This window comes from Dermacentor andersoni, chromosome 2, assembly GCF_023375885.2.
Source record: "Dermacentor andersoni chromosome 2, qqDerAnde1_hic_scaffold, whole genome shotgun sequence".
NCBI classification, from domain to species: domain Eukaryota; kingdom Metazoa; phylum Arthropoda; class Arachnida; order Ixodida; family Ixodidae; genus Dermacentor; species Dermacentor andersoni.
The window spans coordinates 131,267,022-131,286,074 of NC_092815.1; the positions used below are offsets into that span (position 1 = coordinate 131,267,022).

Below are 19,053 nucleotides of genomic sequence, written 5' to 3' on the forward strand. Positions count from 1 at the left end.
ACAACACCGAAACGGCCGAAGCATCTTGTATGTAGTGGGTGTGTTAAAGAGCCGCTGCTTTACAGAGTTTTGATTGGATCTGCACATTGAGACTACGTACGGTTAGAATATTGGGGACATTGCCCGCTTAACTCGCCCCTGTATTGAAAGCATGGAAGCTCCGCTGGCTAAGTGCTTGGAAGAGGTGTAAGTTGTATGTCGTGTTTACTATTATCGCGTACGACGACGAGGTCCAAAATTAAGATATGTTATTGTGAACCATACCCGAGTCCTCATTCAATGCCGCGAGTCCTGCAATCTGCATTTAACATAGTTTAATTTCTGTTCTCGTACTCACAGATAAGATTGCAGGATTGGTTTCGTTTTATTATTATTATCATTCTTTTCAGCGTGGACAGTGGAGCAGTTGGTGTAATTTGCGCTGATAGACATGGCTTGGCTCTGCACAGTAAGTGTTAACTCTGCAATTGTTCCGTGTCAGTCGGTGTACATGTATAGATAAGTGTATTACTTTCCACTTCACACCTTATAGCATGATAGGGCGTATGGTCACCGTTGAGAGCACCTTTTACCATTGTTTAAAATTTTGAATTCTGTGGCACTTTCAGGTTCGGGTCCAGTGCAGCTTAAATCTGCCGGAGTGATTGCAACGTTAGCTAGTTTGGCCAAGGAAATCGACCCATCGTGTGATACGACTCCCACCATACACCTCGAATCTGATTCACTGTAAGTGCCATCCGAGTGCATCTTGCCAAGCTTATTTGCTGTCGAGATTTGCACAAGTGCAGCTGTTGTACCGAAAGGTAAACGTCTCGAACAGAGCAATTCGCGAGCACAGGGCAGACCACATGACACAGAAAGTGCGCAGACATGAACACTGTACTTTTGAGTGCACAACATTCTATCAGAATTTGCTTTCGTAGCTCAGCACTACAGTGACCCACACTGTACAGCTTGTAAGTGCCACCAGTGAGACACTGCAGCTGTGCTGACTACAACACAGCTATTATATGGTGTCCTCACTTGGGAAACATGTTTTCAAAAGAAACGAAGGGCCTTGCTATCACCTGTCCAATTTGCACGTTTTACACTTTCTTCTTACTTTTGGTTTACTTTTATTTTATGTTATTTTGCACTCAAGACAAGTATTACAGAGGGGAGTGGGTAAAAAACGTATACATAAGTAAATAACAAAGCAGCAAAAGGTGGTTAGTTACTACAGCAAAATTGGTTAGTTAATTGTATCCTGGAGTGATTATGTCTGATAAGGTCGAACAAAACTTTGAGTTGTCCTTGATTGCGACAACTGCGCTGGGAAAGTGGTTCCATTCTTGAGAGGTCCTAGGAATAAATGGTTCATGACAGGTTCTGGTGTGGCATTGAATTATTGGAACGTTATGGCTATGATCAAGGCAAGAGGAAATGTAAGTAGGAGATGATAGAAGGTTATCACGCAGGTAGGAATTGTGGAAATATAGTTTATGAAATAAAGCAACGTGAAAACACTTATGTCGGGCTGAGAGAGGAGCAGCAAGTGGCAAAGAGTTTTTCGTGGAAGTTACGCTTGATGTGCGGCTATAATTGCTATAAATGAAACACGTGACATTGTTTTGGATTAGTTCAAGTGATTGAATAAGGGTTTCAAGGTGCGGGTCCCAGCTGGATGAGGCGTACTCCATTTTACTCTGAATAAGCGTTTTGTATAAGATTAATTTTAATGCTGTAGGAGCAGAAGAAGAAATTCGGTGAAGATAACCTAGCATGCGGTTAGTATTGTTAATTACCTTGTCAATGTGCCACGACCAGGAAAGTGACGGGGTTATGTGGACGCCTAGATATTCATACAAGGTTATGACTTCTAGGGCAGTATCATTAAGGTGATAGTTTGGCGAGGAAATATTGCTGCGAGTTACACGCATACATTTACATTTAGTTATGTTAAGTTGCATTAACCATACATCACACCAGTTAGAGATAGAGTTTATATCGTCTTGTAAGAATTTGTTATCAGATTTGTCTGAGATTTCACAGAGGATAAGTCATCTGCGAGAAGGTACATATTAGAAAAAAACATCATTAGGTAAATCGTTAATGTAAATTAAGAAAAGAACAGGGCCTATAACTGATCCCAGTGGCACACCAGAGTCTACAGGATTAAATGAGGACATATGATTGTTTGGCACAACATACTGTGACTGATTAAGGAGCAAATGTTCAAGCTATGCAAACAGGTTAGGATCAAGATTAAGTTTACTAAGTTTAAATAGAAGCAATTTATGACATACTTTGTCAAAGGCCTTGGCGAAATCAAAGAAAATAGAATTTGCGAATGAACCTCTGTCGAGAATAAGATGAAGGCTGTGAATAAAAGAAAGAAGTTGAGTTTCACAAGAGAAGTTTTTTGGAAACGATGTTGTGCTTTTGATAAAAATGAATTATTGTCTAGGTGCTTTCCTAAATGTGAGTACAAAATATGTTCAATAACTTTGCGAGGAATGTTGGTGAGGGAAATGGGGCAGTAGTTGAGGGGCGAATTTTTGCTACCGGATTTGTGAAGTGGGACCACCTTTTCAACCTTCCAATCAGCAGGCAGCTGATGGGTATCTAAATATTGCTGAAAAATTTTTGAAAGCAGAACAGATGAATTAACAACAGTATTTCTCAGAAACTTCGTGTTAACCAAATCATACTCAGCACGTCAATCAATCGTTTGCTTTAACCAATCATTTGCTCAGCACTTCAGCCAGTGAGGTAGGCACTGTCCCGTATAATGTTACCTGACAAATATTTTTCAAGCACAAACGAGACACGGAACAAAAGGAAGGTCATACACAGGACAGGCGCTACTTTCAACTGTTTATTCGTCAACGCCAGCATGCAATATATATGAAACAGGCACATGTGCAGATGTGTTTATAGAAAAAATACAAGGACAATATATCAACAAGAAATCCCTAATTTATGTGCACGTCAAGGAATGCGAACTCTTTTGTGTACACAAATTCAGTAGAGAACAGAGGCGGGCACCAGCATGTGTGTATGGGTAATACAGGTGGGGCTACGTATGGGTCCCTTCGTTATACGAGTAATGTTGCATCAGCTATTTGGCAAGACAGCAGCAGCAATTATGGTCAGCAAAGCCCAGGAGGGTTTGCAAAGAAAGCTTCACTTAAAAAAAGCAAGGGGGATGGCTTTGTGGAAAGGTGGCTTGCAAAGCTGCGAGGTAATGCTCCCTCCTAGTTTCTTTCCTTGCTCTACGAGTAAAACACTGGCATAGAGGAGCATTCTGGTGCTGCTTATTTCAGTCACTGTTCCTGTTGCAATGCAGTTCTAGGCCTATTACTGACAAGGTTGAAGTGTTGCTGACACCATGGACAATTACAGGGAGTCATAACCTGAAAAAAATTTGCAATTTTTGACTTTGAGCAATGTAGTGACAGTAGCATCTTGTGCAGAATTATTGTGTGCGGTTTGGCTTGCAGTAAATACTTTCAGTGTGCACAAGTTTGGCTTTGTGTGTAGCTGGTCAATTCGTTGAAGGGACACAAAAGGAAAATATTTAGTCAAGCTAAAGCGATAGATTACTGCTTGAGAATGTCTAAGGCATCAATATCATCGCAAACAAAGTTTTAGTAATAGAGAAATTGAGGTAAATGCAGGAAATGATTTGAGACTCACCCGGGACATTCAAGTACTAGCCCGATGACGTAATTATAGTTCATTATAGTTCTGTCACTAGTGCTCAACCTCTCGTAATAAAAATATCATTGCAATATAAAATGGAAGACAATGCTAATTGTTCAGTTCTGTTCAATATTTAGAGAAAAACTCATTTGCGTTACCTTTGAGAACAATGCGGGTGGTTGAAAAGTTTTGTTTTCGTAGGACTCTGTGCTGCCCACGCATTCACGTTTCAGTATCGTTATCGCGTAATGCTGTGCTGTTTTTTCTGGCTCCTGAAACTCGCACAAACCGCAAGTAGCAGAGAATTCCACATCCATGGGACGTCATGGGATGCCTGAATGGTTCACGTCACTTCACCAAAAGCAGCTGTAGTGGCGAATCCTATGCACTATCTATGTTCAGTTTCTCCATGGCGACACACCGTGGTGGCTTAGTGGCTGTGGTGTTGCACTGCTAAGCACAAAGTCGTGGGATCAAATCCAGGCCATGGGGGCCGCTTTTCGATGGTGGCGAAATGCAAAAATGCCCGTGGGGGTCTCATGCATTGGTGTCACGTTAAAGAATCCCTAGTGGTCAAAATTTAAGGGTGTCTACCAAGTTGGCACTTAAAAATTCGCTGAGTTTGCCAGGGTTTCCCTGAGTGTCTGCGAAATTCCCCAAGTGACACAGAAAAAGAAAGAAAATAAACTTTAATGAAAAGTGACACAAAACTTTGTTTTATGTCAAGTTGGCCTAACACCATGTCGCCCGATGCTGTCACTCTCTAGTAAGCATGTTTAAATAAAAAAAAAAAAAAAACTTAATCCAGTTTGAATAGTAAGGAGTATTGCTTATTTTATTCAAAAAGCAAACAGAATGCAGGGGTTAGTAAAATGCACAGCGAAAAAAGTATATTTGTAAAAGATGGTACAACTCATTGTTGAACATTCCCAAATATGAATAAAAAGGAGATGCATGTAGGATGGATCAGGATCGCCAGTCAGCCTCTAGTGTTTGTGAAGGAGTACGTTTACCTAGGTCCATTAATCACAGGGAACCCTGATCATGAGCTCCTCACTGTCAGCTCCTCACTGTCATTGTCAGCTCCTCACTGGAAGCTTACCACTATCATTGACAAGGAAGGTGTACAATCAGTGCATTTTGCCAGTGCTGACATGTGGGAGAGAGACTTGCGGACCGACAAAGAAGCTTGAGAACAAGTTAAGGGCCGCGCAAAGAGCGGTGGAACAAAGATTGCTAGGCATAATGTTAAGAGACGGAAAGAGAGCGGTTTAGATCCGAGAGCAGACAGGTATAGACGATATTGTAATTGACATCAAGAGAAAAAAATGGAGCTGCTGGGCAGGTCATGTAATGCACCGGTTAGATAACCGTTGGACCATTAGGGTGACCATTAGGGTTAGAAAATGGGTACCAACAGAAGGGAAGCGCAGTCGAGGATGGCAGAAGACTAGTCAGAGCGATGAAGTGAGGAAATTCGCGGGCGCTAGTTGGAATCGGTTGGCGCAGGACAGGGGAGATCGCAGGGAGAGCACTTCATCTTGCAGTGGACATAAAACAGGCTCGTGATGATGATGATAGGAGCAAATATTTTCGAAGACGAGCTATTTCTATCAACTGATAGCAAGCTCATTGGTGTGAGGCCAGAACTTTGGCAGAAGTGAGATTCTCTCTCAACAGCTGGTAATCTCAACTGTCCTGACATACTCTCAGCCCGCGCACAACGCCTCAGTGTTACGTTTGACTGCTTTAAAGAGTTTATTTTGGTTTGTGTTAGAGACACCTGCATCTCGGCATCAGCCAACACTTTGTTTTTTTGAGCTCAAGTTCCTTGAAAGAAGCGATGGCACGCTTACTTTTCCGTTCATTCCTCAATGCATAGGGCCTTTCTCTTCTCGTCTGCCTTCCGCCTTGCGTTCGCCCAATGTACCATTTGAAGCATCATCTTGGTTAGCTCTACAGTCCTTAGATTTTAACGCGACAGCGTTTAGGGCCTTGTGTCATAGAAAATCCGGCGTCGGATGTCGCTTAGGCAAAAATAATATCGAACCAAATTCCGATACATGCAAACCCAATCACTCTTAATCCCACCAAAGTTGCTCATACCGTGTCTCATTGCTTACAAAGTCATTCTTTGGAATTTTGAGAACGGCAGCCCGCAAGCAAATGTAATGAAAAAGAAAAAAAAAAACACCGACAGCACATATATTTTGTTATCTCTTCTCATACTGAAATATTAAAAGTGCAAATCAATAACAGGAGGTTGACCCACGCAAGAGGCTGTGTTTCTACCAGAAAGCTTGCCTTCATGCATAGCATTCGCTGCCAATGTTTACCCGTAAACATTATGGTTACGTAAGTTGCAGTTACCGGAAAGTGTGAAAAGCAGTCAGGGGTCTTTGAATGCTATTACGTTCAACTCTTAAAGCTGAAGCTTAAGCGTCCTCCAAATTATTTCGGACTCCCTAGGGGCCGCAAAAACGTCCTAAAACTCAGGCATTCAAAAAATATGAACTCGCTGTAGGCACATCCGTAAAAGCTATGAAGACCTGCCAGTGCACTTATTAGGCATATCAGTGGTCGTACTGTGACAGGAGATGGCGGATGCACACGTGTATGATAACGGAATACATACCACGCTTGTTATGCTTCACCACTATTCGCAAATTTCACGGCCTATAGGGGGCGCCACCTTAAATCCAACATGGCTGTCTGAGAGATTGAGAACTAGAGCAGTCGGTGCAGTGCTGCAGTCATGTTGCTCAGCGACATGTTGTTTCGCGTCGTCATGTTTAAATGTCTCTTCAATTTACACGCCTGCTGTCGTTAGCCTGCATAATGGCTCACATTGGGCGAGCAGAACGCTGGATTCGAAGCCTGCTTGAAGGCGAGGAAGTCCTAAACGCTGGTCATCTTGTGTGCTGCGGCATAAAAGCGTGCATGTCAACGTCCGTGACTGTTGAAGGCCTTTGCATACAAACTTCACGGCTTCGGAGCAAACCACACGACGGTGTTATTAAGAGAAGTGACCGTGCTTTCTATTTGCTATTCTATTAATTTGACCTCTTTGAACGGGTACCATGAGCTTTTATACGGTGTGGTGCTCTCTGCAAGTTGTTACTTAGACCGCTTGAATAAGCCGCCGTGGCGAGAAAAAAAACCTTCCTGGTGTTGCGCGACCGAAGTCCTTTACATAGACGGTGTGAAAAGCAGCCCTAAAGCAGCATTTTGTGTGTGAAAATTTCTTGTCTAGTTATCCCTGCCTGTGTTCACAAAGCTGTATGTTGAATACGAGAAGTAAACAAAAAACCATATCTGACCGTTCTTGCGAGCTAATACGATAACCGTTCACCCTTGTAATTTAGTTATTGCGCTTTATGCGTGCTGTGCAAGCTACAGTCTTACGGTAGTTTTACAGCCTGCGTGAGTCCTACCGCGTCTTACCGGTCCGCGGCAATGCTCGCTTCATTCTTCCAGTTATCTTTATAAAATAATGTACACGCAGATCAGCTGAGGGTTCACTACGCGAACACTGCACAGTAGTTTAACGTTTGTTGGACCAGGATTTGTTACCTTACGAGTGCAGTCATGCGTGCCTATGCACACGGTGCAGCCACGCATCAAAATGGCAGACGAGGTACGAATTCCAGGTCCCTCTAAGCCTGCGTCACTTTGCTTCGATGCACAAATGAGAAACTCATCTCTCTGTTCGAAAATGGTGGAATGTCAAGGTGGCGTTGCAGAGCAGGATTGCATGAATGAGAACAAGAAATTTTGAAGCAGGTACAAGGCTGCACGGAGAATGATTGCACTCCAACGTAGTCGCAAAGGCAAGAGTGGCAAGAACGCAAGCATCAATCATCCCACAACACATTTGAGTTAAGATTGCACATTATTTCTTTCCCTGCACGTAATATAGTGCTATGCCTGCGTCTTTATGGAGGTGCGTCTATTCACAATTTTAAGTGCTCGGAATCGTCACTCATCTGTCGTACTCCAAAAAAAGTCCTCTGGCATGAAGTGCGCACTGCAAACCTTCATCGCTGTTGTGACAGCTTTGCCGATCCGCAGTTTATAATCAATTTCTTTCTTATGGACGCAGCCGGTGGGAATGAGTGAAGGATCACATCACATACCGCATAACTACCGCGCGGCACCCATTGTGGCACGCAGCAAATACGGTTACTTCTATGTTTGCTTATTCTGAGCATGTTAAGTGTCCTTCAGGATCCAGCGGGAGCTTTGAACGCGTTAAAACATCAACCAAAAGTGAAGGAAAAGCACAGACAACACCAATACATTACGCAAACAGGCAGCAGCCAGTGGCGAGCATAATCTTCCGACTGTTTCCGGCCGCCGCCGCACGACGGCCCCACCGTACGTGAAAGTTGCGAATACTTTTGTGCATGCTTCACCGCGTAACATTTCTGTACTGAGGCGAAGCTGACATTCGGGAACCGGCATTATGCAAAGCGTTGGCTTTCCGAGCTTCGAAGCCAATCGCGAGGACCACAAAGGCAAAGTCGGTGCCATTGCTGAAAGCGGCGAATTCTTTCAATGAAAAACATGGCACAGAACGGCCAGAAGCTTAATAGCGAACATTGAAGTAGCTTGGCCTAACGTTGCCGCGGTAGTGGCTACGGCTGCCAGCGGATCTGCGTGCGAGAGCGCCTGCTCGAGGCGGCAAGGTAATCAAAACGGCGGAAGTGGTGGCTTTGATTAATGCTGTTTCAGACCTCCGGTCGTGGCAAAAAGTCTGGAAGATCGTACGGCAAAGGATTCTTGCGTTTAAAATTTCAGGCATTGACTCTGTGGGTTACGTGACGGTGCCGCGAAGCCGTCCGGAAAGTCGGTCGTTGACTGTACACTGGCAACTCCTCTAGCCGACGATACAGCGTCAAAAGATGATTCGTTACGATCTCTCTCTGTTACTCGAGCCAGCGTCACCATGACTTTTGTTCCCTTTCAATGAAATTACAGCCAATTTTCACTGTTAGAAGCACAAATTTCCTGAGTATTTCCAGACTATTCAGAATCCCTGAGAATTCCCGGTTGGTAGATACCCTGAAATTTATCTGGAGTCCCCCACTATTGTGTTCCTCATAATCAGATGGTGGTTTTGGCATGTAAAACCTCAAAATTTAAACATTTTCTTCATGGTCGTGCATTTGCGTTTTGTGCGAGAAACCATAGTGCCATCTGTTGGGCGTCGTTTTACTCACTGACGGCAGTAAAGGGCGGTGATGGCATATGCAACGTCATCACTCCCCGCTCAGGGGCGGGAGGTTTGAATTTCATTAAAGGTATGTGGACGCTTCAAACCCAAGTTTCTCTTAAACTTAAGTCTTTTCGCACGAAACAAGTGCTGCAAGGTTTCTTGAATGGCATTGTAACAGTCCATGTTGACTTATTATTTGTCTTTAGTGCCCTTTTAAGATGGTACTGTTGTTTGGGTCACGAAACAGAAAAATCGAAATATCCTGTGGGTTCTTATAGTGATTTGAAGTTGCTGCTTGAGGGTGTTATTCCTGCTGGGTTTAGGCATTTGATTTTTGCATGTCATGTGAAATTAACATATTTTAGCAAGGCTTGGAAGGGGCTAGTGGGTAAACCATGAATAGAGTTGAAAAACAAGATTGACAAAGGGTACAGGAACCAGACACAGACAAGCGCTAACAGCAGTTAATCACTGCTGTTGTTGAGGTGCTGTACAGAAAATTCAAGAAGGAAATCAGTGGTGAAGCTGAAGGGCAGGAGGTTGTGGAAATTAGAAGAAAGAATGTTGCAGTTACAATCTACATACAAATTATCTCGCCACCTAAAAGACTTGGCAAAAAAGTGAGTGTGAATGTAGTGCTTTCTGCTCCCAGAAAACTGTTCGAGGATCTAGGCATTAACAAATCCGGTCAAAAAGGAGACAAAACAGTGCACAATGAAGCACCTACAGCAGTACGTGCCATGTGCAACCACTGTAGTTTTCTCCATTCCACTTTTGTGCTGGAAGTCAAGTTGTACTTAGGCCAGGCAGGTCAATGCCTAAATGTGCGCCTGTGTGAACATGCTAACACTAAAATAAAATAACGGCATCTGATGGCCACCTGAGTAGGCCACTGACACTCATGCAGGTGCAAACTCGACTTTCAAAAATGCTCGGTAATGTACAGGTCTCCAAGTGCACACACACGAGAAATCATGCGCAGAATAAATTCAAAGCGCACAGGGTTTATATGTGTCTCATCATTCCATTTGCCCCCCAAAAGAATCGACTTTCCCAAATACATGTGCTGTACAGCAGTGTTGAGTCATACACACTTCTCATTGTTTCTTCTTGCTTCTTATGTTTTTATTAGTTTGGTCATGGAACCAGTGTATATAAACATGTTCTCTGAATAAAATACAAAGCACTTGTCTGTGTCTGGTTCCGTGTGTCAATTTCATGCCACAACTCATGTCACTAATTTATTTTCTCTCCTCTGGCAAACTAAAGTATGTTTGTTGGAACGTAGTTTTACTTTTGCCAAACTTTTACTACGTTAGTTGAAGTGTTCCGATTTTGCCTAATTTTATTTTCGGAAACATGTCAGATTCCATTTTTCCTGCTATTTACCATTTGCCTGCATGTTATTGTTATCGCTACGGTTATTGTCATTGAGGTACAAGCAAAAAAAGGATTTGAAGAAATCCATTTTACTACCTGGTCTCACTAACACTTGTGTTTACTACTGGTGTCTCCGTTTTACTGGCACTTTCTTTATTTGAATTTAGTCACTTGCCACTGTCAAGTGTGCCCAAATTTCATTAGTAATGTTGAATTTGTGAACAAGAAGCAGTAAGCAAAAACAAATGTTTGTAACATGATGGGAGCATCGAACATGTAGAGCTTAAGGGGAAACAAGTGTTCGTTTAATTTATTTGTGCTTTGTTCTTGTGCAGGGACATCATGATACAACAGAAGGAGCTGGTCACAGTGGGTGTCTACTCTGCAGCGAAGAAATAGTGTGCTTTGTGAAATGTCAGTGAAGCTGTTTTTGTTAACTTCTTAACCTGTGTGGCCCATCATATTTAATGTGTGGAAATAAACTGTTTTTAGTGCTCTAGCTGTCACATTATTCATAGTTTTGACAGGTGTACAATGCTGATATTACTGTCAATATTACCTTCTCGCGATCCGAAGAGATGCCATGCATCGTGCTTCAATTAATACTTCGAAGGGTCAGTTTGTTCTACCAAGTGCCACAAAGACACTTTTGATCGTGATCTAAAGTGCAGTGTGACACCCGTATTAAGCAGGTTACAGTGACGCCAGGCTTGCTAGCGAAACAGAGGAGAAATTTTATTAACTTGTCGCTTTTAAAACACTTGTTTCAAGCACTCCTAACACCAGGAATAAGGCTGTAAACCTCCACCGTTCGCCTGGCTCGAGTATCGCGTTCCAGCTCTTGCGCTTTCTGAGAGGCTTACTCGGGCCCCCATTTTGTACTTCCAAAAGTTGAGCACGACATAGACGGTGACAAGGCCATTTCTGTTAAGAAGGCAGCGTTCGGCACGAGTCTATGTACTTGTTTTGCCGCCAGTTGTTTTCAGGTACTCGTCCCGAACCTGCCTGAAGTCGTGTATAAAATTATACTGCTTCACTGTCTGTATGGCGCGCGTGCCCCGCAGTTCCTGTACTTTGCGAACAGCGTGCTCGGGCGTCATGCTATCGTCCAAGTTGAGCAGAAGGCAGGCGGCGACGACGCCCGTGCGGCCAAGGCCCCCGAAGCAGTGAACGAGCGCTCGTTTTCCTTGCTGAATGGCTTCACCGATTTCGCGCAGAATGTCCAGCATTTGGCCGATGGCGGGCGCCATGCCATCCAGCACGGGGAAGTGGTGCACGGTCATTCCGTGGCTCTCGTACTCGGCGAGCAGAGTCGGGACCCTGTAAAGCGACAGTTCCCCGCGCGTGCACAGCACGAACACGTCGCTGACGTCCTCCAGCTTGAGGTACTCGACGTCGCGCACGACGTCCCTCCATGTCTCCTTGAATCTGCAGCCGGGAAGGGCGCTAAGGCCGAGCGAGTCGGGGTAGCCGAACGACGAAAGGTCTAGCCAGTCAATCTTGATGGGACTGACTACCGGCTGCAGGCAGTCGCCGGACACGTCCTCGTCAGAAGCCATTTAATTAGAAAGCGCAGTCGCTCGATCGAAGCGTCTTTTTTTTTTTATGCGCGCGTCTGAAAAGCGTTGAGCTCAACGAAGACAGCCCGCACAAGTGCCATCAAAACGAAGTTCGCCGCAGGAACGCCAGGCGATGCGCTTCTTCGAAGAGTGTGTTCTTGAATGCGCGCGCGCTCCGGCGTCCTTACGCGTCTTCGCGCCACATTGTGAGACTGCAGACCTTGCAAGCCAAATGCAGCCATATGCAGCAATATGTATTATGAAACAAAAAAACCACATTAAATAATTTTAGTGGCAATATTATTACATTAAATGTCTTTTAAATAATTGTATTTGACAATTAACTTTCATGCGCAGTTTGTATTAGATAGTTTAATAGTGATCTTACCCTACAATGGGCGGACAACAAAGGTAGGGAAGGGAGGGGGTCAGGACAGGGGAGAGAGCATGGGAGAGAGAAAGAAAAGAAATTGTTTACCATGGCGGACAGCGTGGACATGGTAGGTGCGGACTCAATTCGTAACATGAAGGTAAGTTTGTCCAAATTTCACTCTTCTTTCTATGCCTTTAATGTTAGCCGAAGGTACGATTAGCGCTTCTTCTATGCGATAGGCGTAGCATGTAACTCCTATACACAGCGCGCCATGCGAACACTGAACTATTATCTCTGACGTTATTTTCGCAGGGTTAGCCGTTGCTTTTTTAAATACAACAAGGGCACGTTAGCAGTGAAAGCTGTACGTTCTCCTTCGTTATTATTGCAGGTTGCTGACCTGAAGAAAGAACTCAAGGCCAGGGGCCTTTCCACGGCGGGAAACAAAAGTGAACTGGCAGAGCGCCTTGAAGCCGCTCTTGGATTGCCCAAAGGTAACTACTGCATAGCACTGCATGGAAGTTGCTCTAGATTCTGACCCGGTTGCTAACTGCCGTATTTCTTCCTTGTTTCCAGCAGACATGAGCGACGTGCAGATTGATGGTAAGTTTGCGATGCGATTCACCCTCTTCATATTCGTAACATAGAGTTGCGCGGTTTTCTGCGGCTCGGAATGCGACTGTTTTTCATTATGTGGTCCCTTCTTGTGTCATACGCCAAGGCGAACGGCACCTTTTCACGCATGGTGTTAACATCTGTCTCTACTATCTTTGACCTCGCGTCACAATTGCGGGCTTAAATTTGCGCCTTTGGGACGCAATGACGCGGAATGAGGTTTTGTGACCGACTTAGCTATATGTTCACAATTCTACGAACTAGAGCTACATACATACACGGTAGACATACTCGGCTTACCGAACCTAAATTCTGTATAGTTATGGATGAGAAACTGCACTACAAATGAGACATTCATGCTTTCAATTGGAAAGGCTGTGGTACGTGGTTAACTTAGTGTCAAGTTGGGTGGTAGTGAAATCGGTACTGCATTGCTTAGCAAGTTATACCCGTGGCACACGGGCAAATATAGTATTACTTCGAGCAAATGCACTTCAGCGCACTGAGTGCCACCTTGGCGGCGAGTTGCTACACGAGAAAGAAAGGTGTACTTTGCAATTAGTGACACTCTCAATGGGTGAATCAGTAGGCACAACAAATATTAGTTATATTGGTTTTCAACATAAAAGTGTGTTATTGTTAAAAATAAACACATTTAGATAAAATTTCATGCCAATGAAGTAGTTCATTGCAAGCATAGTAATATTAGGTGATTAATAATATTATTAATCATCACGAGCCATGTCAAAAGAGCGTCACATCCAAGGCGAGCAGAGAAAAAAATGTCAGATTTCGTTGGCACAAGAACAGATGCGAGCATTTGGAGCATATAATTGGAGTGCTTATTAAGTGCTTGCGGATCACTCCGAGACTCCACTCGCCTTCCATGCGCTACGACAATACAGAGAATTGTGTCAGTTTTGCATATTTGCGGGCACATCGGCTGAAGATGCAAACTATGTACAGTCAGCTTGGCTGTAAAACAACAAAAGGTAATAGACACACTGTCATGCTCCGCTCGATTTATTTGTCAGCTGAGCTAGGGCAGCATTCCACCTTTGCCCGCTCGACGAAAGGTTGTGCTGTTTGGGTGTCTGTAGGGCATTTGTACCACAATGATGGCCGTGTCGCCATCCTAAGCAGCGAGAAATACTATCAAGGCACCTCACATATGAGCGCATTGGTCTCTTCATCTGACCATGTCATCATGGATGCACTACTTCCGTCCTATAAACTCGGAACGAACGACAGCGGCTGCACAGTTAGGGTGGCTAGCACTGGCATACACAGGCATAAACAATTGCACAGCCATTACACATAAACACCCTGAGATCGAGCATAGTACAGTAGCTATTTTTTTTTTTTTTTATAGTATACCACATTTTATTATTTTATAACATTTCCAATCCCGAAAAAGGTGGTTTAAGATCACTACCGAATCTACTTTCCATGTCAGTTTATGTATCTTCTAGCATTGCTACCAAGGCTACACCCTTCAACACAGCAAAGTGAGTTTGTCGAACACGCTCACTGCCGAGTGCGTTCTGCAGCAAGTGTTGCTAAGTATTCCCGTGTGAGTGCCTGCGAATGAGACTAGCGGCAAAGTGCACTAGCTCAAGATGAGGTTTCCCATGCGACAATGGTATTAATAAGAAGCTTCTACTTTGGAGCACAATTGCGGTCTGTGTAAGGTTGCTGTAAAACTGCCTTAACAATGTGATTTTACCTCGAGCCTGGCAGCCTTGTTATATGATTAGATTGAGAAGCTCTTGCTTCATTTTGTGTCGAATGTGTGTTATAGCAGGTTAAGGATAATAATAGTTGTATGTTAACATGATAGTGGCTTCAACTGCAATAGTTACTTTTGACATCCAGAAGTTCAAGCTACACTTTTAATATAATTTAGGAGTGAGTATGCAAATTCAAGAAGCATAGGAAGGCTAGTGGAGCTTGAGCTAATGCTTATTTGAATAATTAAATACTTTATCCCCATAAATTGCTGAGGTTTTTCACACTTGGGATGAGTTTGCACACAGGGTTGGAGTTGTCTGTCAATCTTACTTTGGAAATCGGCGGTTTCAGGGGGCAGAGGGCACAGCACATTTGTCTAGTGTCCCTGTGAAGAGCATCTGCATCTTCCCGTGACTGCAGGCTGTCCTGGGCAGGCATGTTGCATCCCTTTAGCTTCCCCTACAAATCAAATGTGTTTACATGCCATACACTTTCAGCTTCTTCATGTATTGCAAGAGACGGCCTGTTTTATTATTTTATGCATTTTTCATCATCCAGCCATGGTTTCCTACTGCAGTAGCACTGTAGACGGCCTAGATTGATGCATTTAATGCCATGTGGGCGAACTACGTAGACGGTAAAAGGCTACAAGTGCATCTGAACAACTTGTCTCGAATAGCATGGCAGAAACAATGAAATTCATTGCCAATATGGCACTAATTTTGCAATGCTCAGTACTTCTGGGTTGGCACAGAAATAGGGTGACAGGGCTCAGCACAACTAAGGCAGTATCATCTCCCTAGCATAGAGCACAATTGGATTATAGTTCAAATCTGTCCGAAAAGGGCTTCACGATAAAGCAATCATCATGCAGTGATGCGACTGTACACTAAAGCAGTAAAGTCCTGTCCCACATTGTAGAGTGTAAAAATAGGTTTGTTAGTCAATTCTGCATATTATGAACCATTTACCAACATTGGTGTTAAAATTTTCAAAAAGAAATGCTGGCAGGACGAAAATAAAATAGAGCTTGCTTGCTTTTTCTTTAGGTCTCATAAGCTTTTTTTTTTCTAAGCTTAAAACGCCTGTAATTAGTGTTAATGCATTTCAGCTATCAAGTTAGTGTGCTGCAAGGCAAAGTCTTCTTGTGGGCTGGTGTATAATGTGAATGTGCATTAGCATGAAGCAAGCAACTTGGAAAATCAATCAGTTCAAAGCACTCGCAGACAATTTGGATGCTGTGCCGTGTGAAAGTGCTGCCGTTGGTGGTGACTGTCTCAGTTTCTTTCTGATGACTCCTGGCTATTTATTTAGAGTTTCAATTACCCCATACTTGGTTGCCAACATTTCTGACCTCTTCCTCCATTCTGTGTCCGTGCTTTTCAAGTACAGATACTTGTGCGCTTTAGCCACCCATTCATTTTGATCCATGCTCCTGAGTTTTCAAAACTAATTTTGCTCCTCATTTCTCATACTTGAAAAATAATACTTAAGAAAAAAGGAGGCCTAGCTGATGTCACCCTGCACTGCCTCATTTGTGGTTTTACCATGGGCTCCCAAATCTAGCTGGCTACTGATCTTTGGTTAACTTCAACCCCGGCAAGATATCCCATTTCGAGTATAGAATGGCATTTGCAGACGTTAGCACTGGAACTACTACTCCATTCCAGATTCCACACACCACCTCACATTTATTGTGGTCCCAAAGTGCTGTATGTTTAATTATTGTTGCATACACTCCGCTTCCCCATTATTTTCAGATTATCTTGGTGGGTACTTGAGTAAGTCTCCTTCGTTTATGTATACACTGAGGTATTTCAATCGACTGGAAAGAGCTTAGCCAAGGAAGGGGGGGGGGGGGCGCTGATGCCTCGCTCTCCACATTGTGGTGCTCGCAGCCAAGGGTTGTCGCGTAGCAAGTGGTGGTGTGGAGAGGCTGAGGAAAGTTGCACTCACTGAGAAAATGTCTCGTGCCGCACGTAAACCGTTCAAGAAACAATTGCATTATCACATTTAGCAGCATTTGACGACTTGACCGTGGATCGGCCTTTGACAAGAATTGATTTACAAGCGCCTGTGTTCAATTTATGTAATTTCTTTTGTTTACTGAGCTTTCACTACAATTTTCAAGCTAGAAAGTTTAATGAGAACTCAGCACTGAAATGATCTGTTCCTTCTGGGTGAGTGTGTAAAGGCTATAAGTGTGTGTGCACACACTTGCACACAGAAAATGCAGAAGGGAACACAGCTGAATAAAATTTTTGGTGGGGATATTACTTTTATGGGGGAGTGGGGGGACATATTATGGCTTTCTGAAAAGTTAAAACGAAATTAAGCAAACCCGTCGGCTTCATGTCTGTCACCATAAATGAAGCGTCTAGCTGTCATTCACTAGGTAAAACGGTTGTTTCGGTGCTTGCCATTTCTAAAAAAAAAGCACATAAATGAGTGTGTGATATGAATTAAAATGAAATGAAGCTTTTATGCAAATTAAAAAATTCAAATTCACTCAACATTGTAAGGGGAAGGCGCATTAAAACATATATATACTAAAACATTTGCACTAGTGTACATCGTAACACAGTATGGCTACAAAAAAGAAATATAATAGCTCCATTGTGATTAATTAAATTTTGCAATGGAAGGACTACCTCTATTGCACTAGATATTATTGTGCATCAATCTATCAATTTAGCTTGACTTAACATTTGCCTTTAGTGTCCCCTTAAAACACAATGTTGAAAGTAATTTTTTTAATGCATGCCTCACATTTAATCCATTCCAAGTTGTAACTTTCATTGCTAGACAAAGTACGCATTCATCTGACATCCTTGACCTGATATTTAAATCCCATCCTGATAACATACCCCCTCTCACTTGACGAAATGAGTGACCGTGTAATCATTTACCAATTCTTTCTATGGAAACGTAAATGTTCCCCTAAAGCTAGAAAAATAACACTTTACGAAAGGGGTGATTGCGAGAGTGTTGCCAGTTTTGGTATTGCTTATCAGTAGACTTCTCTTTCTGCTCCGTTGAAACAAGCTGGTTGCTTTTTAAATCAGAAATGCATAGGCTCATCAATAAATACATTCCTGCAGCTTCCATGAAGGAATGAGCTACTTCACCGTGGTTTGATTGGAAGTTAAAAAGGCCTCAAAATAAGAAAAATAAGCATTTCAGGCCATCTAAATCTACCAGTGACTCGGGCGCGTGGGAGAGATATCGCACTGCCGCTAAGGTGTTTGACTCTGCTTTGGCTCAGACTAAACACTCATTTATCAAATTTATATTGCTTAAAGTGCAACTCTGGCGATTTCTTTGACCATGTCAAGGTAATAGATTCAGGTTCCCGAGACCCCCCTGTCACCCGTCTGATAGTAGAATTGTTTCGCAGATTCAAAAATAATTTTAAATAAGCAATAGAAAGCACAAAAACGAAACCTAAGCAGCCGAGCGAACCTCTTCGTGCGACGACATGGGTGTCTCCACTGGGGAAGGGCGCGTAAGGCATGCTGGTCTCGCCCACTGACAGTGAAGAGCAGACGCTCGGCTGAATCGTGACCGCGCCTGATCTTTGAGTGACGATGTCAGCTGCACCAGCTCTTCGGATCTGTCAAATATTGACAGTCATGATTCTGACGAATTCGACAGCCACGAATCGCCGTTCGCTTTCTACCCGCCAGACGAGAGCCAGCGCTCATGCGCTACATATCGTGCCGCAACACGGAAGACCAAGGGTAGCCCAAACAACTGATTTTATACATGCTGTTTGCTATATTAGGTGCTATATCCCTTCTCAGGGAAACGCTTCGCATGCTCACTGTAAGATGTGGAGCACGACTTTCCGCGTTGTACTATCTCGCAAAAACGCCGCTGGCAGTCCAAAGCACCAAGCGGTGCATTTGTTTACATCGATTGGCAGGTGCAACGACCACTCGTTCGCTTGGGATATAATACTAGCCACTCATCGTCGATGTCAAATAATGTCAGAACATATCAAAACAGGCAGATTTCGTGCATGTAAGCACCGTTGCATCACTCTGAATCGCGCTGATATGAGCGACCACGCACCTTCGAAAACACAGAGTGGGAGACTGTAGTACAGGAGCGTTATGCTGCCTACTTATTCTTCGTATTCTCTTCATGCACACAATATGTTCCATAAAGTGGACATAGATGAGGACCTTGCGCATGTGATCATTCATTTAGAGAACGCGTAGTTTTTTTTCGTAAATGCCGATGCCAGTATAGGCACCGTTGGCAGCTGAATGAGGTGGTTGTTTACGCTGTTGTATCGAAGAGGCCTACGCTCGCTGCCCATTTAGGATACGAGGCAAGCAGTGCACCTCGGAAGCTAAATAATGAGTCTGCATGACAATACGTAAAAATACACCCATCTTCATAGTCTCATTCAACTTAGGGAGTGCCGATGAGTGCGGCGGGCAGCTTTCCATCGATAACGGCAACATACCGATGTTGATATTGCTCCA

General features: G+C 43.6%; 3 protein-coding genes across 4 annotated transcripts in view; 2 read left to right on the plus strand and 1 right to left on the minus strand.

Annotated features, from left to right (window-relative positions):
- LOC126540736 (ragulator complex protein LAMTOR5 homolog) lies at positions 1-10,779 on the plus strand. Its single transcript, XM_050187583.3, has 4 exons — positions 1-186; positions 390-448; positions 609-726; positions 10,618-10,779. Exons 1-4 carry the CDS (start codon positions 152-154, stop codon positions 10,679-10,681), a joined length of 276 nt encoding a protein of 91 aa, XP_050043540.1. The 5' UTR covers positions 1-151; the 3' UTR covers positions 10,682-10,779.
- Positions 10,780-10,992: 213 nt separating this feature from the next.
- LOC126540735 (cyclin-dependent kinase inhibitor 3-like) lies at positions 10,993-12,045 on the minus strand. The gene has a single exon (XM_050187582.3). It carries the CDS (start codon positions 11,839-11,841, stop codon positions 11,236-11,238), a length of 606 nt encoding a protein of 201 aa, XP_050043539.1. The 5' UTR covers positions 11,842-12,045; the 3' UTR covers positions 10,993-11,235.
- A 220-nt stretch (positions 12,046-12,265) lies between these two features.
- The window catches only part of LOC126540730 (uncharacterized), a 32,412-nt gene continuing 25,624 nt past the window's right edge, over positions 12,266-19,053 (plus strand). The window contains exons 1-3 of one of the 2 annotated variants that reach the window (XM_050187575.2): positions 12,266-12,371; positions 12,606-12,708; positions 12,791-12,817. In XM_050187575.2, the coding sequence (XP_050043532.2) occupies positions 12,321-12,371; positions 12,606-12,708; positions 12,791-12,817 (181 nt within the window). In that variant the 5' untranslated portion in view covers positions 12,266-12,320. The remainder of the gene's footprint in view (positions 12,372-12,605; positions 12,709-12,790; positions 12,818-19,053) is intronic. The other variant, XM_050187576.2, reaches the window with a different exon arrangement.

Bases quoted from the DNA above. Each gene is read 5' to 3' on its own strand.
- LOC126540736 (XM_050187583.3), top strand. From the start codon at position 152: ATGGAAGCTCCGCTGGCTAAGTGCTTGGAAGAGGT. The intron at 187-389 runs GTAAGTTGTATG...CATTCTTTTCAG, and splicing joins GCTAAGTGCTTGGAAGAGGT to CGTGGACAGTGGAGCAGTTG. The intron at 727-10,617 runs GTAAGTGCCATC...GTTCTTGTGCAG, and splicing joins CACCTCGAATCTGATTCACT to GGACATCATGATACAACAGA.
- LOC126540735 (XM_050187582.3), bottom strand. From the start codon at position 11,841: ATGGCTTCTGACGAGGACGTGTCCGGCGACTGCCTGCAGCCGGTAGTC.